The following is a 27,579-nucleotide window of genomic DNA, read 5'->3' as shown; positions in this document are numbered from 1 at the left end:
TTCTCCTTATATCTCCATATAAGGAATATGTATTAAGAAATCCCAAACTTGAAAGGAGAAGCTCAGTTCATGAAGGGTTATGGCTGTAAATCTGCTAAGTGCTTGACAGGACAATTGTAACATGCCCCTGGAAAGTTGGATTAGAGGGCAGAGGTGCATCCAGGACTATCCAATAGCTGTTAGAGAGCCCATTGAACAAGGAGGTATTGAATTCTGCTGTTGTGCAATGACAAAATTTAGAGTAATCACAACTGCTAATGTGAGTATCAGTTTTCTCCTCTTTGAAGGGGAAGGTTATGTCAACATGCCAAGGTACCACATGGGTGAAGACTGTCAATTACTGTAATATTTTACATTCTTGTTCAAGAGGTGCCCAGAATCAAAAAAGTGATTTCTGCAGAAAAATAGTGTGATTTGCTCAATCCTTTCCTTTTTTTGCACAAAAGAACTTTCTGAAATGTTCTCTCTCTCTCTCTCTCTCACACACACACACAAACCTTAAAATGAGAAAAAGTATCATGAACAAAAAATGCCTCATAAACTTGCTTAGAGGCAAGAAAGCTTTTTGAGCTGTTGTTGTTATCACATGTGAGCATGCAATGAGCAAAAAAGAAAGAAAGAAAGAAAGAAAGAAGGAAGGAAGGAAGGAACAACCCTATTAATAATGCTTAAAGTTTTGATGGACCATGTGGATAAGAGAGGGTGGAAAACACATCACTTTGCCCAAATGCCTGTATTTTATTGGCAGCTTAAAAAACAAAGCTTAATTTGAACCAGATCTAGTCTGGGTTTTGCATAAGAATTACTATTCATGTTCAAGACCCATCCATGGAACATATTACACTGTAATCCATAAAGTGTTTTCCCTTCCCTTTCCCTTACTATCAAGTCAGTCCAGTAAACCCATTCATAATGGACAAAACTTGCCACCTTTCATCTTCAAGAGGAAATTGGAGATGGAGCAGAAAATAGTGTAAAAATGGAGTCAGAGCAAAAATGTAGATTTGAGCTTCCCTTGTCTATGCACACTCATGGTCAAACTATTTGTGATTACAGTCAATTTATTTCTCATTCCTTCCACATCTAAGTTACAATACTGAGAGGGATAAAGTAGAGATCAGAATCAGTGTCACCACATAACAGAGAGAAGTGTTAACACTTTATTCCACCCAATTTCCAAGGATATAACTTCTCCTTCCAATTTCCTATTTGACCTAAGAGGAAATCTTCTATTTGGAGAAATGGAAACTTTCTTTCTTTGGGGGATTTTCATCAGGACCTTGGTAGAAAAATAAAATTGAGGTCATAATAGAATGACCTTAGGTTCTGCTTTATGAACATATTATTTTATTGAAGGGCAGTCTAGGCCAAATCCAGTTGAAAAATACATATTAATAAACTATAATATAGCAGGGGTTTTGAAGTTGCCCAACAACCATTACCATCTAGATAACAGACCAAGGAACTACTTAGGTCCCCTGGTCACTCTTTCCCCACTCTGGTGTGATATCTCTCTTTCCTTTATTAATGCTTAGACCATAGGCCATTCATAGACAAAGGGATAAATGCAATACAGCATGAACGAGCAACAATATAAAAGTACTACATAAAATAAGTAACATAAAAATCTTGCTTATAAAAAAATTAAAATTCACTAAATTTAAAACACATGAAGTATAAGCAAAGTCTACTATAATTAAATAAGTACATGGTATCTCTCTCCCCTAAACTGCAAATCCCAGGATTCTATAGTACATTGGCACAGCAGTTAAAGTGGAATCATGGGACTATAATTGTGAAAGGGTGAAAGGGCCTATAATGTCTTACATGTCCTGGGTCCAGACTTTCTGAGAGTCTTTATTCTCCCATACAAGCATATCAAGGCTCTGGGATCTTTGGAGAGATCTTTATCTTGGTTCTGCCACCTCATCCTGCCACCAGAGCATCTGGTGGCTTCCATGTCACTAGGATGGTGAATCCATTTGAAATTTTAGGATGAACTTTAGATCCAAGGTGCCGAGCCCATTTAGATGACAGAGATTAGTAGCTTGGATAACTTCTTTAAAGATGAGACTTAAACCTGAACAGGTCGTGACCAACTGACATGGTAACAACGAGTCCCATTGCTTACCATTCCCCTAGGTATGGAATTTTCTGCCTTGCCTACCAGAATACCCTAGCTGGAATTATGTGCTATTCACCATGTCTTGGATAAAATGGCACTATCTCCTGCTTTGCCACAAGCAGCAAAATGGACAACCCTAAATGCAAGGTGGGACCAAGTTTACTTCTGAGTCAGAAATGTGGTAAATATGCCTGACATACTGTTGCCCCTCCATATCCACAGATTTTGTATCCGTAGATTCAACCAACCATAGTTAAAAAAATTTTTTTAAAATAATAAATTACAAAAAGCAAGCCTTGATTTTGCCTCTATATGACGGACACCATTTTATTAAGCCATTATATAAAATGGGATGTGAACATCCATGGATTTTGGTATCGGAGGGGGGGGGGGGCCTGGCACCGAACCACAGTGGATACCAAGAGTCTGCTATATTTTCTTTACATTTACACAAGTATAAGTTATGTAAATATGCCTTTTTTAAAAAGGTTCCCTTTCTAGAAGGACCTGAACTGGTATGTATCTGAGTGGAACTGCCCCCATATTCCTAAGAATATGTAGCTACTGTCTGAGTCCAAGAGTTTGAAAGAAATAAAATTGTTTTTGTTCTCTGCTGGCATAACAAGACTATATGAAGAAGGCTATATCCCTGCTGAAATGCTTTCAGTCTTGTCATAAGCAAAGAGGTGATACTGAACATTTTCTAAACTGTCACCTTTCTGAATTAAAACATTTACATAAGCTCTTATCTACTTTTAGTGCTAGGACATTTTTTTCCCCTAGCATTATTGTTCAGGCAGACTGAGACTTCCCTTAGGAGATTATTCTTTTCCACCTTATGTCAGCTTAATGCCTTACTTCACTTCATTTTATTTTTGTAACACTTCCTTTCCTTTTTATGGGTATGGTCAGGTGAATGTCTTTGCTTTGGGGAATATACCAGCGATCCATCCAGTTGTCAATTTTCAGTATTTTAAAGTATTACATTTTTATCCTTCTGTGCTCAGTTGCAGACTATAGCTTTTTTTTGAGTAAATTGTTAGTGGTGGTGTTAGCTTTGGCATGTATAAATTCTGGGCACAAACCACTTTCAATAGGGGCAAAACACAACATCTATCCTGCAATTGATTTTCATGGACTTGGCTGCATTATGCATAGCTATAAAACAATGTCTGATACCCAGAGATCATGGGAGGGATGTCACAGCTTGTGATAACATCTTATAACTATTTCCATGAGTGTACAGTTGAGCTTTCCATTTTGGCGTGAGGGGGCAGATGATAAGTGCAATTTCTCTCTCTCTCTTTTGTACTCTGTACCTGGAAAGCTTTCAACAAAATATATTAAATCCAAACTGTGTATGTGTATGTCGTGTTTGTGGATGGGTCAGTGGGTGGGTGGGGACAAAGAGAAAGAGGGCAAAAGTGAGAATATATTAAATGAAGCAGGTCTAAATTATGTTGCCAGTCTTAGTCTTGATTAGAGCAAAATAACTGAATCAGTGGGATTTACTTCATGTTGGCTCATCATTCAACAATTAACTGGATGGATCTACTATAATTGGGAGTAACCAGCAGGGTGCAAGCCAGAGAGTGATTAGAGCCCCTCCGATCTGTGCACTGTTACAGTCATTCTGGGCCTTATTCTCCATTACAGTCAGCCCTCCATATCTACAGATTTTTTTATCCATGGGTTTAAGCATCCATAGTTTGATTTTTTTTTAAAAAAAATTATGAATTCCCAAAAGCAAACCTTATTATTATTATTATTTTCCATTTTATATAAGGGACACAATTTTACTATGCCATTGTATTTACTGTGAGTTGAGCATCCACAGATTTTGGTATCCATGGGGGGAGGGGGAGAGTCCAAACCCCAACAGATACCAAGGGCCCATTGTACTGACAAGTTGTGTTATTGCTGCTGGAGAATGCCATTGGATAAGGGCAGAAAGCTGCTGTTATCTCATGTAATCTATCACACACACACACCCCCCGCTCTCTTTCTTTGTAGTAACCCCAAGATGCATCTACTGTAGAAATAATTCTACTTACACCACTTTAACTGCCCTATCCCATCCTACACAAACCTGGGATTTGTAACTTTGTCAGACATCAGCACTCTTTGGCAGAGAAGGCTGAATTTACAAATGCCAGGATTCCATAGGATGGAACGACAGCACTTAAAGTAGTGTCAAACAGCATTATTTCTACAGATGCATCCAAAGTCTTTTTTGCCCTATCTTTTCCATCTTCAAAACTCCTTTTCCTAGCAACACCTTCCAGAATCTCCTCAGAAAGTCTCTTGGATGCTACAGCCCAATTTCCTGTGATATCTCCTTGGGACACAGAAGAAGTATGCTCCATCAAAACATCTTTCCAGGAATGATAACGTTTCACCATCATGATCGAGAGCAAACAGAATGGAGGTAGATAAAATATCAACAAACACTGTTCAACTTGGTAAGATTTTTGTAATGTAAATTCTGTTTGGTGGCTCAGGAAGTAAACTTAGCTATTTAAACATCTGGTCAGTCTTTTAACTTGTGTTGCACAGAATGGAGGTTTAATTCAGATGTTCAGTTCTCTGTCTTCTCTGAGGTGTCTGACTGTCACAAACAAGCATACATCTTGAGGCAGATGCATCTTAAGCTAGTACAGCAGAGATAAATGTGAAGGACTGGTTTTAGGATCTGTTTTTCTATGGTGGAAATGTTCCACTCATGGAAGTTGCCTTCATCTGATCCTTAAAGACCCTCTCCTTTGTGCAGCACAGTTCAAACCTTTTAATGGGGTACCTCAAATATGTAGCATTTTCACAACATTGAGGAGACTGTCATGGGGAAAACAGTGGCTGGGGACTTCTTTTCTACTAGCCTAGATGCCCATAGCGAAATATGCACCCTAAATCTGGGTAGTTTACTTCTGGCAAGCATCATTTTAGCATACCATTGGGAATTATGACCCTCTTTGCAACAAATGTCTCCAAGAACATTTTTATATCATTATAAGTAGTCTGTGATAAACCATGACTACTGTAAAAGTAATAATAAAAAGGCACATTAAAGATATCTCTTTTCTTTGTAGAGAGTCTTGAGATAACTTTAGATGTTACCCCAGTCTATTTTTAAGTTAAATACGAGCACAGTCAATATTTAACCTGAAGCATCTCTCTCTCTCTCTCTTTCCCCTCTCTCTTTCCTCTCTCTCTCCCTTTACACTCAATGATCATTTTCTAACACACCTTTCAGTTGAACAATAGCTATTTTGGAAATCTAGATTCATGGGTATCTTCAAAGGTAATCTGAAGGATCAGAGCACTAGGCCAGACTCATTAGAGAATGAAATCTTGGGGTCCAGATAAGATGAAAAAGAAGAGGTAGAGATGCTCAGTGCAATGAATTGATTGGCAACATTGACTGGGAACACTGCCAAAGGCTCCTCCATTGAGTTCAGTTGATTTCTTTCGGCCACTGGCCATAAGAAAAAGTTAAGAACAAAGGAGAAACAAACAAAAGGCAAAACCAGTCAATGGATATGTATTCTGCAATATGTATTCATATGCCTAACCAAGGTGGAAGATTTTAAGAGGCTGTACAGTTTCAGTGAACACCTAAAATAATGTATACATGCTGACATAATGGGGAAAATAATTGCAATCTCTTCTGCTTAAAAAAATGATGTGTTTTTTGCATATGCACTTTGTTTCTCAAAATGTAAGAAGACCAATATTGTGCAGAGATAGTTTCCAGAAACTATGCAGATCTTGATGAGAAAGAAAGTAGTGACCCTGTGTACTTTCAATGCTATGGCTGTAAATATAGTTTTTCCTTCTATTCTGCTCTGAGTGCTTGTCACTAGCTCAGCAAAAACTGGGTTAAATATGTTTTAAGTGTTTTGCAGTTTTTAGTATGGACACCCAAACAGTAGCTTGCCACTATAGGCTTGGGTGTAGAGTTTGAGGCTGCCCATGACTAGAGCCTAGAGGTTTTAAAAGAGGGCTGGGCCTCATGGGCCCAACCTTGCCAACAGGGGGAAGTCCTAAGCTATTTAAGCTATCTTGCCCCCTCATTGGCCTCTTTTGAAAGATTTCATCCTTCCCTCCTGCCCTCAAGACAGTATGGACCTGTTTGGTCACCTCGGGACCAGGTAGGAATTTTCTCCCCCTTTCCCGGGTTTTTTTGCCTACCCCATACTGTTTCTAGGGACCGGTGATTGGTTTGGGGCAGGATGTTAACTAGGTTTCCCCCAGCCTTAATGGGGTGGAGGAACGATCGGTTTGCACCTAGGCACCCCGTTTAGGTGAAGGATCTGGATCAGGGCAGCCTTTACATGTCAAGGGCCATGAGGGCTGCTCATGAAACAGCCTTTGGGGAAGATATGGGGGTTTTGCCCTCTCTTACAAACTTGAGGGAGTTTGGGAGAGTGTGCCTCATATCTATCTTCCTATGACTGGCTGAGGATACAATCCGAGGATTCAATTGCCCTCAGAGTCTGGTGTTTTTGTCCTATGGGAAGGCTGAAGAGGTAGTCTAGGTAAAGAGACCTGGCTTCAGCTGAACCCACATCAGGAATTCACCCTCAGTTGATGTCTCGAAAGTTTACAGTTATCAGTTGGGGTTTAAATAGGTTTAAGGTCTAATAAAAGCCCCTTATTTACATCCAATTTATGTGTCTGGTCTCTTCATTTCATGGTGGGGACTCAAATGTTTTTAATAATATTGATGCTTAATTCCCTTTTACTTTTGTAAATTAATGTTTGTTGGACCTTTTAAAATTATTTTTTAATTATAATATTCATTGATATTCACTTGCTTAAAAGTTATACAAAGATACAACATCTTCATTTCAAACCTATCATCATTTTCAGCCCCCCATCCACCATCACTGCCCCCATCACCAATCAAATATTCCTAACTTACTTAACATCACCTCCCATCAAAAACACCAACCAAATGCTCCTAACATATTTATAAAAACCAACTCTTAAACCTTGAAGCTTATACCTGTACTCCTAACTACCCCTAAGAAAAACCCCTACTTAAAAAATCCCACAGCTAATATTATGTCCTATCAATCCTATCTTTTTATCTCATACATTCTACTTCCAATTCCCATTGCTCCTACCCCACTACCCACTCTTTCTTCCACCGCTTCTCTCTTTTAAAATTTATCTCTTTTCAATTCTCACTCTTTTTCCTCTTCTTACCCCTATGTTCTCCTCCTTTTACCCCCTCTTCCCTTCTATCCTCATTTCTCCTCTTCTTTCCTCTCTCCTTCCTCTTCACCTACACAAACCTTCACCTACTTACTTGTCCCTTCTAACAAACATTCTTTCTAAATTACTATTTTATCTTGCATACTCACACACTGACTTCCTTCCTCCCTGATTTCTAATCTTTCCTTAAACATGTCTCCTTTCTTACTATTTTCTATTTTCTACTATTCTACTTCTATTTTCTATAACTAGATGACTTTGCTACATTTATCTAATTACTCTTTGTCTTCCTATTCTAACTTTATCCATCTTATAAATTCTTGTATTATTATATGATTTAGCTTCAGCTCAGTTTGATATATTTTCCTTATCTATTTACTCTTACCTCTTCTTTTATTTTCTATTTTGTTCTTAACATCGAATTGTCTGCCTGACTAGCCAAAATCATATTGTATTTATTTGTTGTATTACTGTCTTATTTTACTATTATGTCCCCCGATTGCTCCTTTATATATTCTAGCACAAAGTACTACTCTTTCAAATTTCCTTAGCATTTGAGTCAGTTTGTTCATTTCTGATATATCAAACAGTTTCATCATCCATTCTTCCTTACTTGGAATATTTTGTTTTCCATTTGAGTACAAACACCTTTGTACAGCATGGACAATTGTGAGATTTCCCAGAAAGGTACAATTTGATGGCTATTAAAAGCACAGACTCCTAGAGTTGAATGAGACCACAAGGGCCATGCAGTCCAAACCTTCACCATGCAGGAATACACAATCAAATCATTCCCAACAGATGGCCATCCAGCCTCTGTTTAAAAAAATCCAAAGAAGGAGACTTTACCATTCTTTGAGGAGGTATGTTCCACTGTTGAACAGTTCATACCTTCAGGAAGTTCTTCCGAATGTTTAGGTGCAATCCCTTTTCCTGTAGCTTGAATCCATTGCTCCATGTGTTAATCTCTGGAGCAGCAAAAAACAAGCTTGCTCCATCCTTAATATGACATCCTTACAAACACTGAAACATGACTATCGTGTCAGCCCTTTACCTTCTCTTCACCATATAGGGATTGGTTTCCAGACCTTGGCATCCAAGGTTTTTTTTGGTAATGACTTGACATCAATCTCAGTATTTGGGATTAATATGAAATGTTACACTAGAGTTCCCAGAAATCTTCAGCCAATGTAGTCTGTGCACATGATGGCAGAGGAATTCTTGGAGTCATAGTCCAAAAATTAACATCCCCAAACTAACACCTAACACACACACACAATATAACTAAGAAACCACTTTAAAATTTTAAAAATGTTTACAATAAAAAATAATTTACAGTATAAAGGTAGGAACATAGGTTGGTCATTTGTCCAGCTTTAGAGGACAATTGCGTATTTGAAGAGCTGTCAGGTGATAGTCCTGGGTGTAATTGGAGGGGTGTGAGGTTGGGAAATAAGAGCATTGCTCCTTCTGAAAAAGACTTCTGTCACCAAATATAATTTTTTTTTACTCTCTAAATTTCTAACATTGAGATAATTTAAAACTGAAGCTTAATATTTGTAAATGCATTTTAAATATTTCAGACAAAGTCACCAAGGGAATGTGAGCACAGTAAATGTAAACATTCTAGGCAATTTTGAATGGCTACTTTCTGCAGTGTTAGAAATTTGAGGTCTGGAGGAAAAATTCATGGAAGGCAGAATTCTTACAGGATAAAAGTATTCAAAAGTTTCCCTGCTATAGCTATGGTACATGCATTTCAATTTTAAAGTCTAGGAATTACTTCTAATTGTATGGTAATACAATATAATATACAAATTTTATGCAAATATTTGCTTCCCCTCCTTTACTTTTTGCTTGGGGGGGGGGTTGCTAAACAAGAAAAGCATTTTCTTGTTTATGAATGATGCTTAAGTGAACATCCTCTAAGAGTCTGGCATTGCTAAATTAGTCAAGCCATTAGTCACAAGACACTTCTAGAAATAGCAGTAGAACTAGAAGACAAGATTATGAGAGTTGGTGAAGAATATTTTCTGCCACTCACCTGCTGAGAAGCTATCCATGTTAATTTAAACCTGCTAAGATAATTAATCCTCTTATTACCTCAAGGAGAGACTACCATGAAATGCTCAATGCAGCTGAGCATTTCAAGATGATTTGGGGGTGCTCAAATACTCACTAGTGCAAATTCTTTGTTGAGAATCATCTGTTCAACCAATGATGACTCATTATGGAAGAGATGAGGCTGCATGTGGCTCCACATATGAGGAAACCACCAGAATTCGTCCACAGAACTCAGCAGCAAGTCATCACCTTCATCTTCTTCAATGGTTCCTAGAAAATGAAAGAAAGATATTACACCAGTAAAAATGGCAACACAAATGTAATTGCTTTTTAAATTAAAAATCACATACTACTTTCAGGCAACATCAAAAACCTTCTCAAGCAGGAGTCTCTTCACTTGCTTCACTACAAATGTCTTGCCAGCATCTACATGCACTGATGTACAGTTTTAGAACACCAGGGAAATTTAGCTCAGAAGTATGTAGTTCTGTATGTTGCACATCAACAACCCAGTTTTTTCCCCTCTGTGATACAAACAGAATGTAGTTTATTTAAGTAATTTAACAAACCCAATGCCACATTTAAACTCAACCTGCCAAAAATTTTAGTGAAGCATCTGTAAAGGTTACTCATCTCAACCTATTCCAGATGGCATTAAGGCTCACTGGCTCAATATGGTATTTATATGTATGTTGTTCTTGCTAACACATTGGTGCACCAAAAAAGCTAGGAGCAAAGGAAGGTGACTGGAGACAGAAGCAATGACTGCATGCACTTTGGCCCATCATATCATTTCAAGAAAGGCAGGTATGATTATTGCTCATGAATCTTCTTTTAGTTCAAGCATTTGCAGCAGTGGTATAGGGCCTGTGTAGCATTGTCCAAGGACTGCTCTGGTGGTCATGCCACCAGCATGACTGCACCAAATGCTGTTACCTTCCCACTGAAGTGGTACCTATTATTAATCTACATGCATTTGCATGCTTTTTAACTGCTAGGTTGGCAGAAGCTGGGGCTAATGACAGGAGCTCACCCTATCACACAGCACTTGGGCCTCAAACTGCCAACCTTCCAATCTTCCGATCATCAGAATTGGCATCTTAACCACTTAGCCACTGCATCCCTCATAAGCAGGAAATGAGTGCTCTAATTCTCATTCTGTTGACCTCATCCTTGAATGCTCAGTTTCTTTATAAACAGGAATGTCAGGACCATTTGATCAGAAGCAGTCACAAAAGAAAACACTCTTCATATTCCTATAAGCAGGCCTGCAGTAATATGAGTTTAGATTTTCTTAATTTAATTTTTTTTTGGGCAGGAGAGACATTATGACTCTCAGTTTCCTTAGCCAGACCATGTTGGCTGTACATTTGGGATTCATGTTTTTTTTAAAAAAAAACAAGACAAAAACAAACAACACACCATAATTTATTCAAGCTCTGGAGATAAACAGGCCCTTAATAACAACTACTTGTCCTTATTCCTTAAAAGAGCACCTCCATCTTCTCCTTGTATCAAGAATCCAGTAGTGTAGTTAGGCACATAGAGGAAGGTGGTAAATGTTTCCTGTTGGGGTGCAACAGGAATCCCACCTGAAGACAGAGTAATAAAGACATAAAAGCAGGGTAGAGTGCCGTAGTTATTGGAAACTCAAATCTAAGTCACTGGCAAACCTCGTGACAATTTCATAACTGCCTTTTCCTTTCTGGGATCCTCAATTCAACTTAAGTTTAAGAGATGTATAAGAGAATTGTGCATTAAGGAACAAGTCAATAAGGCACTGCCATTTCCATGTGCTAATAAAATATGTTCAGCCTCTTACAATAAAAGCCTCCTTGGGTAAACAAGCCACATTTAAAGGTAATTAAAGAATACTTCTGCATGTTTTATTTATAATGAGTCAATAAAGTGCATGCTTGCATGGGGAATACTTTGACATGCTACCTCTAAGCTGAAGTGACAAAACAACTATACCAACTTTAAAAGTAGGGCTTGCTTCAAATCCAAGATGCCTGGCTGAGTACACACTATACCAAGTCCCTTGATGGAACACACTGACATGCCTCAACTCATTAAGTAGCTTTGTGCTATTTTTGTGATCATTTAAAATCACTGAGGAATACACAGTCATCCATAAGCAAATGCCCACTGCCTCAGTCTTGACACCGTCATAAATTTGGTATTGATAATGTTTAGAACAACTGGGAAACAGAAAATTTAAACAGTTGGTTTAAAATATGAATTTTATCAGTGAATTCCCACAGGGAACAGAGGCAAACATGAGTGGCATAAAAATATAATCAAAATGGCAAGTCAGAATTCAACAGCTGTATACGTGGAAATCCTTCACATTAAGACATTTAGCAGTGTTTTAAAAGCAGAACTCACTTCTCATGGAATGGTTGCTGCCAAATCTCAGAGCAGGCATGTGATGGTGATAATGGTAGAAGACTCTCTGCTGAGGGGTACTGAATAAGTAGTTTGTGGGTCTTACAAGATGTTTTGAGAGGTGAGGTGTCTTCCAGGGGCAAAAATCTGTAATGTAACTGAGAGGCTGACAAGATGCTTCAAGCCCACTGACCATTATCCCTTCTTTTTGGTCCATGTGGGAACCAATGATACTGCAAGGCATAGCCTTCAGAATATCAGAAGGGACTGTGAGGCTCTTGGTAGGAAGGTGAAGGGTCTGGATGTACATGTACTTTTGTCTGTTCTTCGAGTTGAAGGGCATGCCCCAGGAAGGGACAAAAAAAAAAAAAACAGTGGATGTGCACAACTGGTTTAGCAGATTATGGTGCCAGGAACAATTTGACTTCCTGTACCATGGTGTGCAGTTTCATGAAGGTGAGGGATGGGTTGCATTTCAGAGCAGTTGCCAGGAATATTTTTTGTCAGAGTCTGAAAACAGCTGATCAGGAGGGCATTAAACTGAGTTATGTGGAGGAGGGAGACAGTATTCTCGAGGGCAGGAGTTGGTCAAGTGCTGGAGATAATAGCCCAAATGCTATACAGGGAACAAGGCAAAGAGCACAAGAACTCAGCAGTGGAAGGGGGGGGGGGAAACCTTTAAAAGGCAGATATGGGGAATAGCCCATGGTCTTATATGTCTTTAGATGAACAGAGCATGGACCATAAACAGGATGAGCCTGAACTCTTAGCACAGAAAGCATATACAATATAGTAGACTTCACTGAAACCTGATGGGATGAATCTCACGAGTGGAATGTACTAATAGAGGGACACAGCCTATTTCATGTAAAAAAAAAAAAAAAAAAAAAACAGACCAAAGAGGAAAGGAAATGGATTAGCATTAAGGATGTGTACACCTGGGAACAGATCCATAGCTTAAATCCTGGAAGCCAAGTTGAGAGCATCTGGGTAAAAACTGAAGAGGACATAAACAACAGGGATGTGGTAGTGGTCGTGTCTAACACAGACCTCCAAGCCAAATGGAGGACTTGGTTGATGCCTTCCTGGAACAGACTACACTAAATGACTACACATTTAGAAAGGAGAGGTGTAACAGGGGACTTAAACCATCCTGATATTTGTTGGGATACAAACTTTTCTAAAAATTTAAGGTCCAACAAATCCCTCAAGTGCCTTGCAGACAATTTCATTGTTCAGAAAGGTGAAGAAACAACCAGGGTACCAGCTAATTTAGATCTGATTTCATCAACAGAATAGTTAAATGGGGTGGAAGTGGTCAGATCCATAGGTGAAAGTTACCATATTCTCCTGGAGTTTGTTACACACTGGAAAGGGAAAACCAAGCATAGTCAGACATGCATTCTAGTCTTTAAGAAAGCTGATTTCAGTAAACTTAGGGACATACTGGCAACAATGCCATGGTCAGAAATACTAATAAAGAAGGGTTAATGAAGGATGCAAGGTTTTTAAAAAGTGAGAAATTGAAGGCACAATTTCAAACAGTTCCATTGAGAAGGAAAAATGGGAGGTGTCTTAAGAAACCAAGATGTATATCTGAAGAACTTTCAACTGAGCTAAGACTCAAAAGAGATATATATAAGAAATGGGAAAGGGTGGGGGGGATTGACAAAGAAGATTTTTTTTTTTAAAAAAATAGCCAGTTTGTGAAGGAAGAAAGTCAGAAAAGCTAAAGCACAGAAAGAGGCTTGGTAGAAAGGTTTAAAACAATAAAAGGGCCTTTGATGCAGCTGTTGCAAGTTCTTGTAGTGTCCAAACTTCATCAAAGAGACCTGCATGAAGTACAGATTCCTGTGGAATCTGTATTGTTACTGCTTCTTGGATCATAATCTTGTTTTATTATCTGTTGCTGTCTACTTCATGTTGTATCCTGGGTAGTATAACTGTCTCTTATTCCTTCATATATGCTTTCTACAAATTAAAGCGTTTAGTTGGCTGACACACACACACAAAAAGGCTTTACTACTTGTTAACAATGGGACCTGATCCACAGAGCAACTCTAAATTGGTAAAACTAGCTTGAATTTCCATTTGCTTCATACAAACCAGAAAGGTAGCCATAGTAACAATGCATTGTTGTTAAGTGCCTTTGAATCGATCTTGACTCATGGCAACCCTGTGAATGAAACATCTTCAATACCACCACCCCATTCTCAACCTCTCTATTCATATCCTGCAGACTCAGGCCTGTGACCTACTTGACTGAGACTAGCAGCCAGAGGTCCCATCCTGCAGTGACTTACATTGGTGGACCCTTACATGTGGTAACTCTTGGTGTCATACTCACTCCCATTGACATCCTCCCATACCACTCAATACAGAATCCTTAGTTATGGGTTTGTTTGGTTTTGGTACTAATGTTACTCATAAATCATAATTCCCATATATCATTGAATGCAATAGTAATAGTTATGACAAAAAACTAGCAAAATAAAAATTATACCTTTAAATTACTTCATATGCAAAGCCTAAATATATTTGCATTACATGGGATTTCATGTAGTTAAAGTGAAATTTAGGTAAGAGATGATTTTTAAAGGAAAAATTAAAAGCATTTTAAAATTAAAAAAATATATTTTTGAAAGAATTTAAAAAATCAAATTAATTTAAAAAACCTGGGGGCCTCTCCTTTCTCTTCCCACTGAGTCTCACCCACTCATACCATCCCTTCAATATTTTACAGGGACACAGGCACTCTTCCAGCGATGAAGAGCATGGAGGAGGAGGAATGAGAGTGGGATCCCAATATCAAGCTGTCGTTCCTGACAGCTCCCTTCATGATAAATGTCACCCTTCGGCCTGCGAGGGAGTGAACAGGCAGGCCCAGGTCCATCAGGGCTAGCCAGAAGAAGAAGAGCCCTTCCTCCAGTCCATCTGCCTTGGTCCAGGCCTCAGAGGGAGAGAAGAAAACTGGACCTCATCCCCTTTCCCACCACCATTCCCTTCTCCTTTTGTGTTGTGTCTTTTAGATTGGAAGCCTGATGGCAGGGAACCATCTAATTAAAAATAATAATTGTAAGCCACTCTGATAGCCTTTAGGACTGAAGAGTGGGGTATAAATACCATAAACAAACAAACAAACAAACAAACATCACAGCCCATTTCTGCCCAAAGGCAAATGTTTGGACACTCCCTCAAGGTGCAGCACACATGGCTGGTGTGGGCCACAACATCGTAGTGACACTCCTGCTTTCTCATGGTGTGGCCAAAACATGACAGCCTCATCTTGGCTTCCAGTGGTAGTTCAGGCTTGATCCGTCCTAGAACCTATTTGTTTGGCTGGCCATGATATTCTCAGCACTCTTCCCCAGCATCACATCCCAAATGAATTGATTTTCTTTCTCTCCACTTTCTTCATTGTCCAGTTCTCACATCTATACATGGTAATAAGGAATATAATGGCTTGAGAATTCTACCTTTAGTATTTAGTTCAATATCTTTACATTTTAGGATCTTGTCTGATTATTTCATAGCTGCCTAATCTTCTGATTCCTTGGCTTCATTCTGTGTTCTGATCAATGTTTGATCCAAGGAATGGGGAAACTATTTCAATTCCCTCATTATCTAGGGTGAATTTATGTAAATTTTCTGTGGTCATTATTTTTGTTTTATATTCAGCACCGCCTTTTCACAATCTTAACTTTCCTTAGTAATTCTTCCATCTATGATGTTTTCTGTTAATAGTATTGGTGTCATCTTCATATAAATGGTTGAAGTTCCTTCCTCCCATCTTAATTCCTCCTTCTTCCAAGTCTAAACCTGCAGTTCATATGATATTTTCTGTATACTTGTTGAACAATTGTAGCCTTGACTGACATTCTTGCCAATTGGAAACAATTCTCTTTCTCTATATTCTGTTCTTACAGTAGTCTCTTGTTCCAAGTACAAATTTCCCATCCAGACTATCAAATGTAGTGCACGGGATCACATTGTATAAGCTTTTACTCTCAATACCACAATTACTTGAGAGTAAAATCTTATACAGATGTGATCACATGCATGCTTGCTTGATATCTCATTTACACTGGGTCACTCACTGCGTGATGGTTTATGTCTTACTATTCAGGTGATATGTGATAAGCAGTTTCAGACTCTCTGCTCTATTTCATTTAACGGCTCTTCCTCATTAAATTTCCCTTGGACTTTAGAGCAATTGAAATAGAGCAGAAATGAACAGTGTGACCCACGGGCCACTTCTACCCTAAGACCCTTTTTGATTCCCCCCACCCCACCCCACCCCACTCCACCCCAGCAATTACATGTAGCTTAAAATCAGCAGCAACAGCAAATGACTATATTGCTTGCTACTGAATTTTGGCAGTAAATTGCTACTACAATTTCCCATTTCCCATCAGTACATATGCTGGTGTTAAACTCTTTCATTGCTTCCCATCACAGCTGCATGAAAATTCAACAAAGGAGGAGAAACAGAGAACGAGTTGAGAGAGACAGAGACAGCAACCAGAAAAAGAAGGGAAGAGGAATCAGAGAGAGAGAGAGAGAGAGAGAGAGAGAATTGCTTCCATTTAGGGGAGGGCAAAATGATGACATTGAGACTCTTATATTTCCTTTGTTTGTATTCCTCTTTACACTTTATGTTCCTCTTTTCTCTCTGTACTTAAATTTCTAATTGAACAACTGATGTTTTAAGTTATTTAAAATTTGGAGAATAAAGAAAATTTTAATGGTGGTCAGAATTTTCATTTGCAAGTTAATATCTGCATTTTGAACTCTCTGTAGGTGGACTCCTGGCAATGAGTGAAATTTAGGAAGATAAACTGAGCAAAAGAATTAGAGTGAGAAAAGAATTCGGAGTCATAGCCATGTTAGGAATATCAGTATGCAAAGAAATCTTGTATATGCAGGAATAGATCAAACGTGTGAAACCTTATGCTATAAGTCCTTTTGCACAGGTAGTCTCAAAGTGCTATAAGATCCTTTTGCAGTGAAAAAGGGTGAAGGATTGTCTGCATGAGCCAGAAGGCCCATGTTCCCCCAAACTTGTATCATCCAGTTCAGACAACATAGGCCAAAGCCCCAAAGTCAGGTTCAGGCTCAGACCTGCCTAACCAGACTTAGAAGTTTATCACACAGGACACTTCCTGCTGCTCAAATGTTACTCTTACATAAATGTTTCAGAAGCACCGGAGATGGGATCTTTCATTAATAAAAATGGCTTTTCCGAGGCTTCCCCATGAACGCTTCCATGTTGGAAGGAAAGCAGGAAGCCTTTATGATGTTTCAGAAGCGTGACGGATGATCCCACCTCCGGAGCTTCTGAAACATTTGGGTAACACTTCAGCAACCTTTGGGAAGCAGTAAGTGCTCCATGTGATAAATTTCATAGCTCTAGTGGATCGATCCCAATTCCAAAGTAAACAGTCTTTACTCCAGGTCAATTTACCCCATGCGTGCAGCCAGGCACCCCATTTCCACAGCAAATTTCACAACTGGGCTTCTCATTACCAATGATTGCATAGCAAGGTAAGGAGTGCACAACCGGTAGCAGGTCCCAGGTTGGTGCAAGGGATGGATGCGTAAACACTCATCCATCCCCCTGCTGAGCCAGAAACCGACCTGGGTGAGCATCGGGGTCAGAATAGCATGGGCTCAGCCAATGCTATCTTGGCCTATCTGATCAGTGTCTGAGATAGCAACCAGAGAGAGAGAAGGAAAGTCAGAGATACAAACACAAAGCTGTATATCCATCATCAATAGTGCTTTTTCGAGGGGGACTATCAGTCGACCAAGGAGCAAAGAACCATAAACTAGTTGCCAGCAGGTCTTGACCTTGTTACACTCCTTCTGGCTTTTATATTAATCAAGTAAGTGAAATCCATTTGTACTTAATTAATGTAACAATTTAAATTACGATTAAATTACAAGCAATTAATTAAAGTGAAATTAAAATTAATGGGCTGCTTTCTGTAAGAAAAGTGTTCTGCTTTGTAAAGGTGAATTAAAACATAGTTGTTTCACAACAAAAATATAAAACAATTAAAATATCACATAAAACAGCATAAAATCATATTTAAAACATCGGGACTTTTAAAAAGACAAATAAAACATCTAAATAAGAAGCTCTCCTGATTACATATTAATGTCTGATTAAATAAAAAGGTATTTTCCCATCTGTGAAAGTAAAGCAGGAAAGGAGCCAGCCTAGCCATCAATGGAAGGGAGTTCCAGGGAATGGGAGCAGCTACTGAGACGGCTCTCTCTTGTGTCATCACTAAGCAAGCCTGTGATGGTGGGAGGCTGAGAGAAAGCCTTCCCCTTTGGATCGTAAAACTCTGGCAGGTTCATATGAGGAAATAATGATCCTTCAGATAGTCTGGACCCAAGCTGCATAGCTCATGACCAGTATTTTGAACTGTGCCCAAAATGGAACCAATAGTCAGTTTTAACAAGGGAGTTGCATGCTATGGAAAATCTTTGACTATTTCAATGTCTTCATCATCTCCTTTAAAGTTATGTAAATAATATGTGGTCATTTTTGGTGGGTTTTTCTGGCTATGTGGCCATGTTCTAGAAGAGTTTCTTCCTGACATTTTGCCAGCATCTGTGGCTGGCATCTTCAGAGAATCTGCAAACTTGATAAATATGCCCCCAATTCTGTCATTCAAGTCATTGATAAAGATGTTGAATAGCATTGGGCCCAGGACAGAACCCTGTAGGACCCCACTGATCACTTTTTTCCAAGGTGAAAAGGAGCCATTGTTGAGTATCCTTTGGGATTGGCCGGTCAACCAATTACAAATCCATGTAACACTTACGTTGTCTAGCCCACATTTCACTAGCTTGTTTGCAAGAATGTCATGAGTAACCCTGTCAAAAGCCTTACTGAAATCAAGATATACTATAGCCACAACATTCCCTTCATCGAACAAGTGACATGATACCTCTGTTTAAAGTATGGGCAACATCAGCCAATGATTGTTTTATCTGTTGATCATTTAATACATTGGACAAGGAGCTCCAACAATCTTATTTCACCTGAAACAGAGGCCGAAGTGCAAATATTTGCTGAGGACAAGCTGAAAATGCAAATTAAATTTTGCATGCATATATTCTTAGGACGACAGAGATACTCATCTAACATTTTATGGCTGTAGTGCAGGAATTTTAATAGTTCTGTAAGGAGGCTGCTGCTGCTGCTTGGAGAAGGAAAATAGACCTAGATTTAAGAGGGCAACGCTGACCACTTTGCTGCCTCTAATCTGTGCTAACCCTTAAAGCTGTCTCTTAATGAAGAAGAGATCTAGCTAGGGAAGAACCACAATAAAGTAAAGTTTAAGTATATAGAAGACTTAAGAAAGAGTGCTGGCAGAAATAGAAAATCCAAAAAATGTGATTGGAAGCCAGTAATGCTAATCTGGGGAATCAGTGGGGAAGGACAAAATCAATTAATTACTTAGAACTCAAAAGGTGGAGTAATCCTCTTTTCATTTAATTTAAATTCCTTTAATCCACATCTTTCTTCCCTGGATAGAGCAGTACACTTAAAAAAAAACCCCATACAAACCACTGTAGAATGTCCAACTCATAACTGTGTGATGTCCCAGTGGGGTGTGCATCACATGGCTGTGATTCCTATGAACGGTCAGAACACTTGGTATACAGTATTTTGTCTTTTATTCTAAAGCTAAAAGATGGTGTCATCTTTGCCTTGTCTTGTGTTGGAATAACTACCTGGCATTATATCTACTTTTTAAAATCTCAGCTGACATTATCTGCTTAGAAAAATAACTGCAGTCCTTTAACGTACAGTATACCCTTTATTTTCGTATACTTTTGAACTGAATCCACCACTGCTTCATCAGTTTCATTAAGCTTAAACAATTTGGAAGACTGACAACCCGTATGTCTCAAAAGCTACTTTTGGATATTTTGAGTTGGATTCTAAAATATGGAGACATAGACATTTTTAACTAAAAGGCAAAAGAGTTCAACATATGCATTTTGATTTAGCTACATACCTGTTAGAGTCCATGTCCATGTTCTGGAAGAAGGGCATGACAATTCCAAAGGCATCTAGCCAGACACTGAAATGTATGTGCCCCTCCCAGGAGAATTCTCTTTGAACGTAACAAGTAACTGAATGGGCAGGACTCTGCCAGAGCTGGTATTGCATTCTAGTCTGTCTCTGGAACCTCCTCCTGCTCTGGTTCAGCAGCAGGCCCCAACATGTCTACTGCTTCAGTTTCTGAGTCAGGATCCATGCCCATGTTCTGGAAACAGGGCATGACAATTCCAAAGGCAGCTAGCAAGAGAGTGAAATATATGTGTCCTTCCCAGAAGAATTGTCTTTGAACATATGACTCAGAGATTGAAACAGTGGACATGCTGGGGCCTGCTGTTGAACCAGAGCAGGAGGAGGTTCCAGAACCACATGTCTCAAACACAAACCAGAATGCAATACCAGCTCTGGAAAAGTACTACCCCTTCAGATAGTTCTTACCCCGAGCACAAAGTTATACCTTCTGGAATTCTGTAAGTTTTTTGGCATTGTTTACCTTTGCTCCATCATTTAGATCCTTTGTTACATGCCCCTACGTTTTACCCCTGATTTATTCACAGGTCATACCAAACTATTATTTTGGCCCCAAAACCTGCCCTCAACTTATAAATGAGATTGACTTATAATTGAGCATATACTGTATGTCTGGGATAGGAATCATGACATGAATTTTATTATTCTAATTAGACATAAAGCACCCCAAAATGGTAATTTTCCAATTTCCCTCTGCCAATGGCTATCATAAGACAAAATATAAAAATCAACCCCAAGTTGAGTAATTTATGAAATCAACACCTGTATCTTAAAGGTTAGTTATGTGGACACATTAAATCTATTATTGAATGGTGAATAACTATGTAGATAAAGACCATGAATCTACTTGAGAGTAAGATTTTAGGCCCAACATTTTTGCTCTTAACCCCATTGGGCAATGACATTAAGCTTAAGAAATTGTGAAATCTTCTTCTGGAAGATATGTCTTGATAAGTGTAATTTTATTCAAACTCAAACATTCTAATTAGTGCTGAATTAAAATTTGGGGACACAAGTCTAAATTTTAAAAATGTATTAAGTTTTAGGTCTGTATGTATATTTTAACTTCAGGAGTGGGAGTGCCATTTATATGTTATCCTATGAAAACTTTGCTTTAAAATCTTCCACCCTCTTAATTGCTTCCTGAAGCTATAGAATTCCTTCTTACCTGTGTGGTAAAACTTTCCTGAAAATCCAAGGTTGAAGGTAAAATTTGCAACCTGAGTGCGTAGTAAAATTTGAGTCTCTAGTAAGGCCTGAAACAAATAAGAAATAGCATGCATTTAGAAAAAAAAATTAATGCCTCATTTTTAAACTGGTGTTATTGAGCTATAAAGTTAGGAATGCTAACAAGTATGATCCAATGTCAGTCATTTCCCCCTTCCTCAATGTTTAAATTATAGTAAAACTGAAACTTGACATGGTGATAGAATTTATGGTTAGAAAACTAACATTATGGACAAAATTATATGACTGTATTTTTTATTTTTGTTTTATTTTTTACAACTAGCAGTACATTTCTATGCATGCTTTCTAAGGGATGTAGGGAAACAGATAGGCAGGAAGGGTCTGCTTGAAACTGCCCCTTCTGAAAATGGATTGGGGCCACGGTGAATTGATGCCATGGTCCCAATCTGCCTTGATAAGATCAGCTCCTTTTTTGGCCAGCAAAAAGCTAGCTTTTCCTGCCCCGCTGTGGCTTGAAGCTGGCTTTAAGACACTACACCACTGGAGCGTCATAAAGCTGTCCATGTGTGGGAAGCCAGATGGGTTCAAGGCGCCTTCTGGCCATCATCAGGATGTGCAATGTCTAAATGCTGTGCAACAATGATGCCCAGAAGCAGCCTTTTTTGCCTGTCTGTTTGGGCTCTTAAACACTAAGCCTAAATGTGTTAAATGGGAACTATTGTCTATTAAGTCTGTTTAGGTAAACTTGGTTCATATTTCATGAACAAAGACTAAGAATATATATATATATATATATATATATATATATATATATATATATGGTGATGGCAACAGAACGTCTGAGTGTGTATTTGTACTGAGTCCTTCCCATTGTAGGAACTGTTGTTTCTGGCTGTATAAAAGTTCCTCTGAGGTGTGCATCCCAATTTTTATAATTTGTGGTTAAAAACTCTCTCCCAGCCATGCAATGGCTGAAAGTTACTCCCAAACTTATCTTTAAGCAGTATGCCCTTTCCCAACCCCACAACATGAACATTTCCATGAGGGAGGATAAGTTGAAATGTACTCAGCTGTCTTCCTGTAACTGGAAAATTGGAGTGACATGTATTACCTGTCAGCAGTGTGTATACCCTACTGTTATTTCTGATCAGTGATACCAGTACAACCCCTTCCACTGCAAGGGGAGAAGCTTCAGGGAAGGCCTTTCTAGTATTCTCCATAAGTTGAATGGAGAACCTCTGCAGATCAGATGAGGCCTGCAACAAAAGCTCTTTTTTCCCCTGCTTCAGGTTATTCCGGTTTGTAAGGGCAGGAGATACATTACAACATGATGTTTCAAGGCCAGCTTCCATTGGTGCTCATTGAGTTAAATTGGTGTCGCCACAAACATATATACCAAGTATAGTAATTTAAAATGTAATTATAATATAAACATACAAACATTTGTAAATAGGTTATTAGTGACCTGTGCAAAATCAACTTTCATTATTCTCTGTGACCCAGTATGTATTATTGTTAAAGCTGACTTGGTATGACTGTAGATGTGGGTCTGATCAGAACCTCCATGAGAGATCATCCCAAATCTCAGTTTTTCCTAAGAATGAGTAGAAAAATATTATAAAAATTAATGAATATTGCAGTTTCCCTTAACTGTGAAGTCACACATATTCATTTTTACTTATACATGGGTTATATGGAGCTATTTGTAAATGCACAAGAGAAGGCAGTTATAGCAAAATGTTGTTAGTTACCACTAAAAGATTTGGAAACGTCTTTATATATTATTTAAAACCATTTGTAGTAATTATTGGCTTTTTGTTTGTCTTTTCAAGAAGAGTTTTCACCCTCAGGCAATCCATATAGTTTAGCACTCTCAAGTTAGAACATAGCATAGCTATGGTTTGATTTTGTACTTTTTAAAAAAAAACTCAGTGAAATAAATAAAGGAACTATTTGGTGCTGTAGTCAACAATCTTTGCATTCAGAATGATTCACATCAGAGTGGCATACAGCTTTGTGACTTGTAATCGCACAAGTAATGAAATCAAGCAATTCAGTTGTTGAGGATATTTGTAGGTTTCATTATATTGATTGCTTTTTGGCTTTGTTCATAGGACTATGCCTCTTCATTTAGTATCCATAGTGCAACTCTTTTATTTATTTACATCATCTTTCCATTCAGCTGGCTATTAGATTCAACTGTCTAATTAGGTTTTGTAGGTTTGAGTTGCCTTGTCTTTCTTTATTCTTCATAATTGCTGCTTCTATTAAGCCAGAGTGATATTTTCCCACAATGTCCTTGTTAATTACAGCTATCTCCTTCATTTGCATAATAAACTTTTTTGGGTGGAGGGAGCTAGTTCTCCGGGAACATTTCATGGCTAATAGGAAGCAATTTGCTTTCCTTTATTAAGTACATTAAAACTTCATGCCCCAGACATCATTGACTGTAAACATTTGATTCTGCTCAAATTTAATGCACCAAGGCATTTTGCTCTGCCATATTAGCTTATTTATGTGCTGTGTTCTGGATTGTTAGCTACTAATGAGACTTCAGCTCTTATTGCTCTAAGGCCTGAACACTAACCTCATTTTAATGAGATCATTATTTGCTGTCTTCTGAATGGAAGACAACAAATTTGCCTTTTAATTAAAGGTCAAAACACCTCTAGCTAAGGAGAGTGAAGAGGTTATCAAATCCTTAGAGAAGCAAAAGGAATAGCTTTTTCTTACTTCTCCCCCCGCCCGCCCCCTTATGCTAACAAGAGACAGGGAAGCTGGGTGGGACAATATTACACCAGCAGGGAAAACAGTTCTTAAAATATGTGATAACAACACTCAAAAGTGGGAGCTAGAGTTCCCAAGACACTGTAAAAAACAGAAGCCAGCCAAAGTAATTAAAGAGGCTTGGCTCCTGAACTAAAGCTCTCTGTGGATCAATACCCCTGTTGAAGCAGGATTCCTTCCTTGGGTGAGGAATAGTTTGTAAAAGTGCAGAAGGCAGATGCCAGATTAATTGAGCTAAGAAAAACTAATGATATATTTCTTATTAGGAAAAAGTGATGTGAGAATAATCAATAACTTGATTGTTTTGTTTTGTGTTTTACATATTGTGATGCATAGTATCTTTCTATGATGTGGGTACCTGACCAATATTAATGAACAACTAATTATATTGAAGGTCTGCTCAGATACAATCACTGCCACCCCACTATGCATATCATATTCTAGTTGGGTTGGGTCAACTTGAGAATAAGGCATTATCAGAAGGATCTGTAGAGAATTAATGTAATTCTTTGCTAATTTTGTTATTAGAAGGAAGCCACAGTAATTTTAGCAGTTGCTTCCTAGTGCAAACAGTCTTTGAATTTTATTTTTCAAAAATGATTTGCAAAATTTCCATGTGGTATTTTTGTGCAAAACTCAATCTTTTCTATGCAGGAAACATTTTTCTCTGTTCAGAAAATGTTGTTTTCTGTGCAAAACAAACAAACAAGAACAACAAAAAACCCATATGTAAACTTTTCACAAAATAAGTCCTGAACTGTGAAAATTCTCTTCAGTCCAGGATTCTCCTCCTTGGGGTTTCCTGACACATGAAAAACATGTTTTATCCATTTAAAAAAAAAAGTTTTCATATATTCTTTTAATCCCTATTGTGAGGATGGAATGGGGATATATAAAGTCAATTTCAAGTTCGTTGTGTTTCTCCTAATCCTATTTCCATTTTATCCTGTCCTTTTTGTGTATGTGAGAGAGGTTGCAAAACTTATCTTCTTCTTCTTCTTCTTCTTCTTCTTCTTCTTCTTCTTCTTCTTTAGAAATTTATAAGCATTTCCCATGCAGATTTTTTTTTTCTAATCTACACATTTTTCATTGCACTTTTAGTCTCCATTGGAAAGGGGAGCTTTGTTTGTGTGTATGATTCAAGTGGACAAATTTCTAGTTCTTCACATTTTATTTCTCCAAGCCACACCTCAAACTTTGCCAATGTTCAGATATCTGAAGGAAGATTGTTTTTCGCTTTACAGTGAATCTCAAAAAGTGTGCAGCACAGAATTTGACTCCCAAAAATTGTTTCTCTCCTTTGAGGGACTACTTAAAACCACACCATAAGATTAATTTAATATTCAATATTTGGATTATTTGTAGCTAAAAATGAAAATGAAAACAGTTCATTGACAGAAAACAAGGATCAACAAAATAAAGAGGCCTCCACCCGCTTTGAAAGTTGGTGTTTAAATGACACACGTCTCCAAAGCATGTGGAAACCAAAACAAACCCATGCTCTAGGGCTAAAACCTGGACCAAGCTGGGATACTTTGGCTCAGCCAAGAAAATGTGCATCTTTGTGGCTACATATAAACAGTCTGGTTCCAGTGTGGGGCAGCAGAAAGCACACACACAAAAAAAAAATGAAAGTGTGACAACTCTAAATGATGTAATTACAATGTACCCAAACCAGACAGTCCAACAGGGGTTCATAGTGTGAAGGAAGCATGTTAAGGGGACCTCCATGATTTTGTTTTTCCAATGTACCACTCATGCACCGATGTACTGATGCCCTTTACCTGCAGAGTATTGTATGTAAGACTCTGTGGCCAATCAAAGGGGCGCCCATGCTATGGGATGGCATCTGGGTGGGTGTGGGAGTAATTGGAGATCACAGATGGTGTGTTTGTGTGATGGTGTACATGTATGGTGGGGAGGGGGCAGCAAAAAAGAATAAGCCAACAGTGAGGCTTGATGCCATGCCATGTGGTCTGCCCATGGATATTTGGCACACCTTGGGAGCAGGTCAAGTGGGCAGTGGGGTTTTGACCCACTTTCAGAAATGCAGGATCAAATTGCTTTTTCTTGCCTATCTGCTCCCAACCTAATATTGAGAGGAAAAAAAGAAATAAATGTAGTATAATCCCCACATTTTGAACTCTAATCTGGGAGTTATTTAATTTAGGGATGTGTGTATGCATGTGTGAAAAGGGTGCAGTACTGACATTTTATAAGGGGAATGTCTACATAAACAAGAAAGGAAGGCACACTACTTTCCACACCATTTCTCCTCTTTTTACATGAAGTGTGACTTTCTAAGCAGGGGAAACGTCATGGACAAAGGGGGCTTTCCTTTCCAGAAACTTGTCCTCCAAACAGTGGGTCACCAAATGCCCATGGAGGGAGCATAGCTAGTGGTCTCTTCCTCCTTGCATGTTTAGGCTTCCCACTTCTGTATTGATTGGGTAGGGTGTACCGAGTGTGGTTATCAGGAAAATTTGTTATGAGTCTATAGCAGACCTGCACAACACATGGCTGGGGGAGGGGGAGGCACATGTTGCCTGTCAAAGGATTTCGGGCTACCCGCAAGGAACAACTTCAAGGTTTGGTGCTGGTTGCTGTGTGATTTCCAATAATTTCTGATTTATGGGAGCCCTAAGGAGAACCTATCATGGGGTATTCTTCTCAAGATTTATTCAGTGAATTTGCCACTGCCTTCCTCTGAGGCTGAGAGAATGGGACATGTCCTAGAATATGCCCTGGCTGAGTAGGGATTAAACCCTAATCTCTCTGATTCCTAGTCCAACACTCAAACTACTGCACTGCGCAAAGCGTTAATCTCTTTTCTTTTCCAACTCAAGGCAAAATGGTCCTCAACTAGCCCCTCTCCCAGGATCCTAAAGTCCCTGGGCAGTTATATACACCATCACCTCTCAGTTTATTGCTTCCTCCTTGTAGAGGCTGAGAATCTCCTACATGCACAAACTGGCCAGCTCTTTAGAAAATCTCTCACTTCTAAGGAGGACTTAATAGAAGGCTGGTTACCCCTGGACTTGCCTGACACCAGAAGGAATCCTGAGACTACTGCAGTATGTAATTCATCCACTTGGCAGCCTGAAACAATTTCAGGCACCACTGATGAGACAGTTTCTGGCTGTCTCCACAGTGTAGGATCTTGGTCCATATTTTTAAGGTTAACTACCACTTTCAACTGACAAATCCTAAGTGTCCGTGAATTTCTGTTCTCTTCACTTTTTTTCCTTTTTCCGTAGTGAAAGAGAGGGTTCCTTATTAACAGACAGCTCCATGGATCCAGCTGATAAACTTAGCAGATCACTCTTTTATACACATGTATATCTATGTGACTAATTGGATATCCCCCCCTCCCCTGCCCATGTTGCATAGATAATGCAGGCAGATAGGGAAATACCATGGAAACTAGAGCTAATTTGCTTACATCTCTCTGTTTAGTTAACTTGTGTTACAATTATAATCTTAGAACATGTTTTAAAATACAACACTTTGGGTGGGGTGTGTGTGAATTATTAATTGTATCATCATGAAACTCAATTCTCCCATCATGGAACTCAAAGCTTTTGATGAAAATTGCAGTTTAACTTCCAACAATATTTACATAGTCTATTCATTAAGGTTCTAAAAAAGAGGAAATAGCACTGGAAGATAAAGTAGTATCCTTGCATGTTGTGAAGCA

General features: G+C 38.6%; 1 protein-coding gene across 3 annotated transcripts in view; it reads right to left on the bottom strand.

Annotated features, from left to right (window-relative positions):
• The window catches only part of NDST4 (N-deacetylase and N-sulfotransferase 4), a 203,099-nt gene that overhangs the window by 79,700 nt on the left and 95,820 nt on the right, over positions 1 to 27,579 (bottom strand). For all 3 annotated transcript variants that reach the window (XR_006104258.1, XR_006104259.1, XM_042470377.1), the window contains exons 4-5: positions 21,076 to 21,163; positions 9,522 to 9,676 (exon numbers count right to left, since the gene is read on the bottom strand). Coding sequence is in view for 1 of the 3 variants with exons in the window: in XM_042470377.1 (XP_042326311.1) it covers positions 9,522 to 9,676; positions 21,076 to 21,163 (243 nt within the window). In the remaining 2 variants the exon portion in view is untranslated. The remainder of the gene's footprint in view (positions 1 to 9,521; positions 9,677 to 21,075; positions 21,164 to 27,579) is intronic.

The sequence above is a fragment of the Sceloporus undulatus genome, chromosome 5, assembly GCF_019175285.1.
Source record: "Sceloporus undulatus isolate JIND9_A2432 ecotype Alabama chromosome 5, SceUnd_v1.1, whole genome shotgun sequence".
Taxonomy (NCBI): domain Eukaryota; kingdom Metazoa; phylum Chordata; class Lepidosauria; order Squamata; family Phrynosomatidae; genus Sceloporus; species Sceloporus undulatus.
The sequence above is the reverse complement of the archived record's forward strand: the minus strand, read 5'-3'. Positions and strand labels throughout refer to the sequence as shown.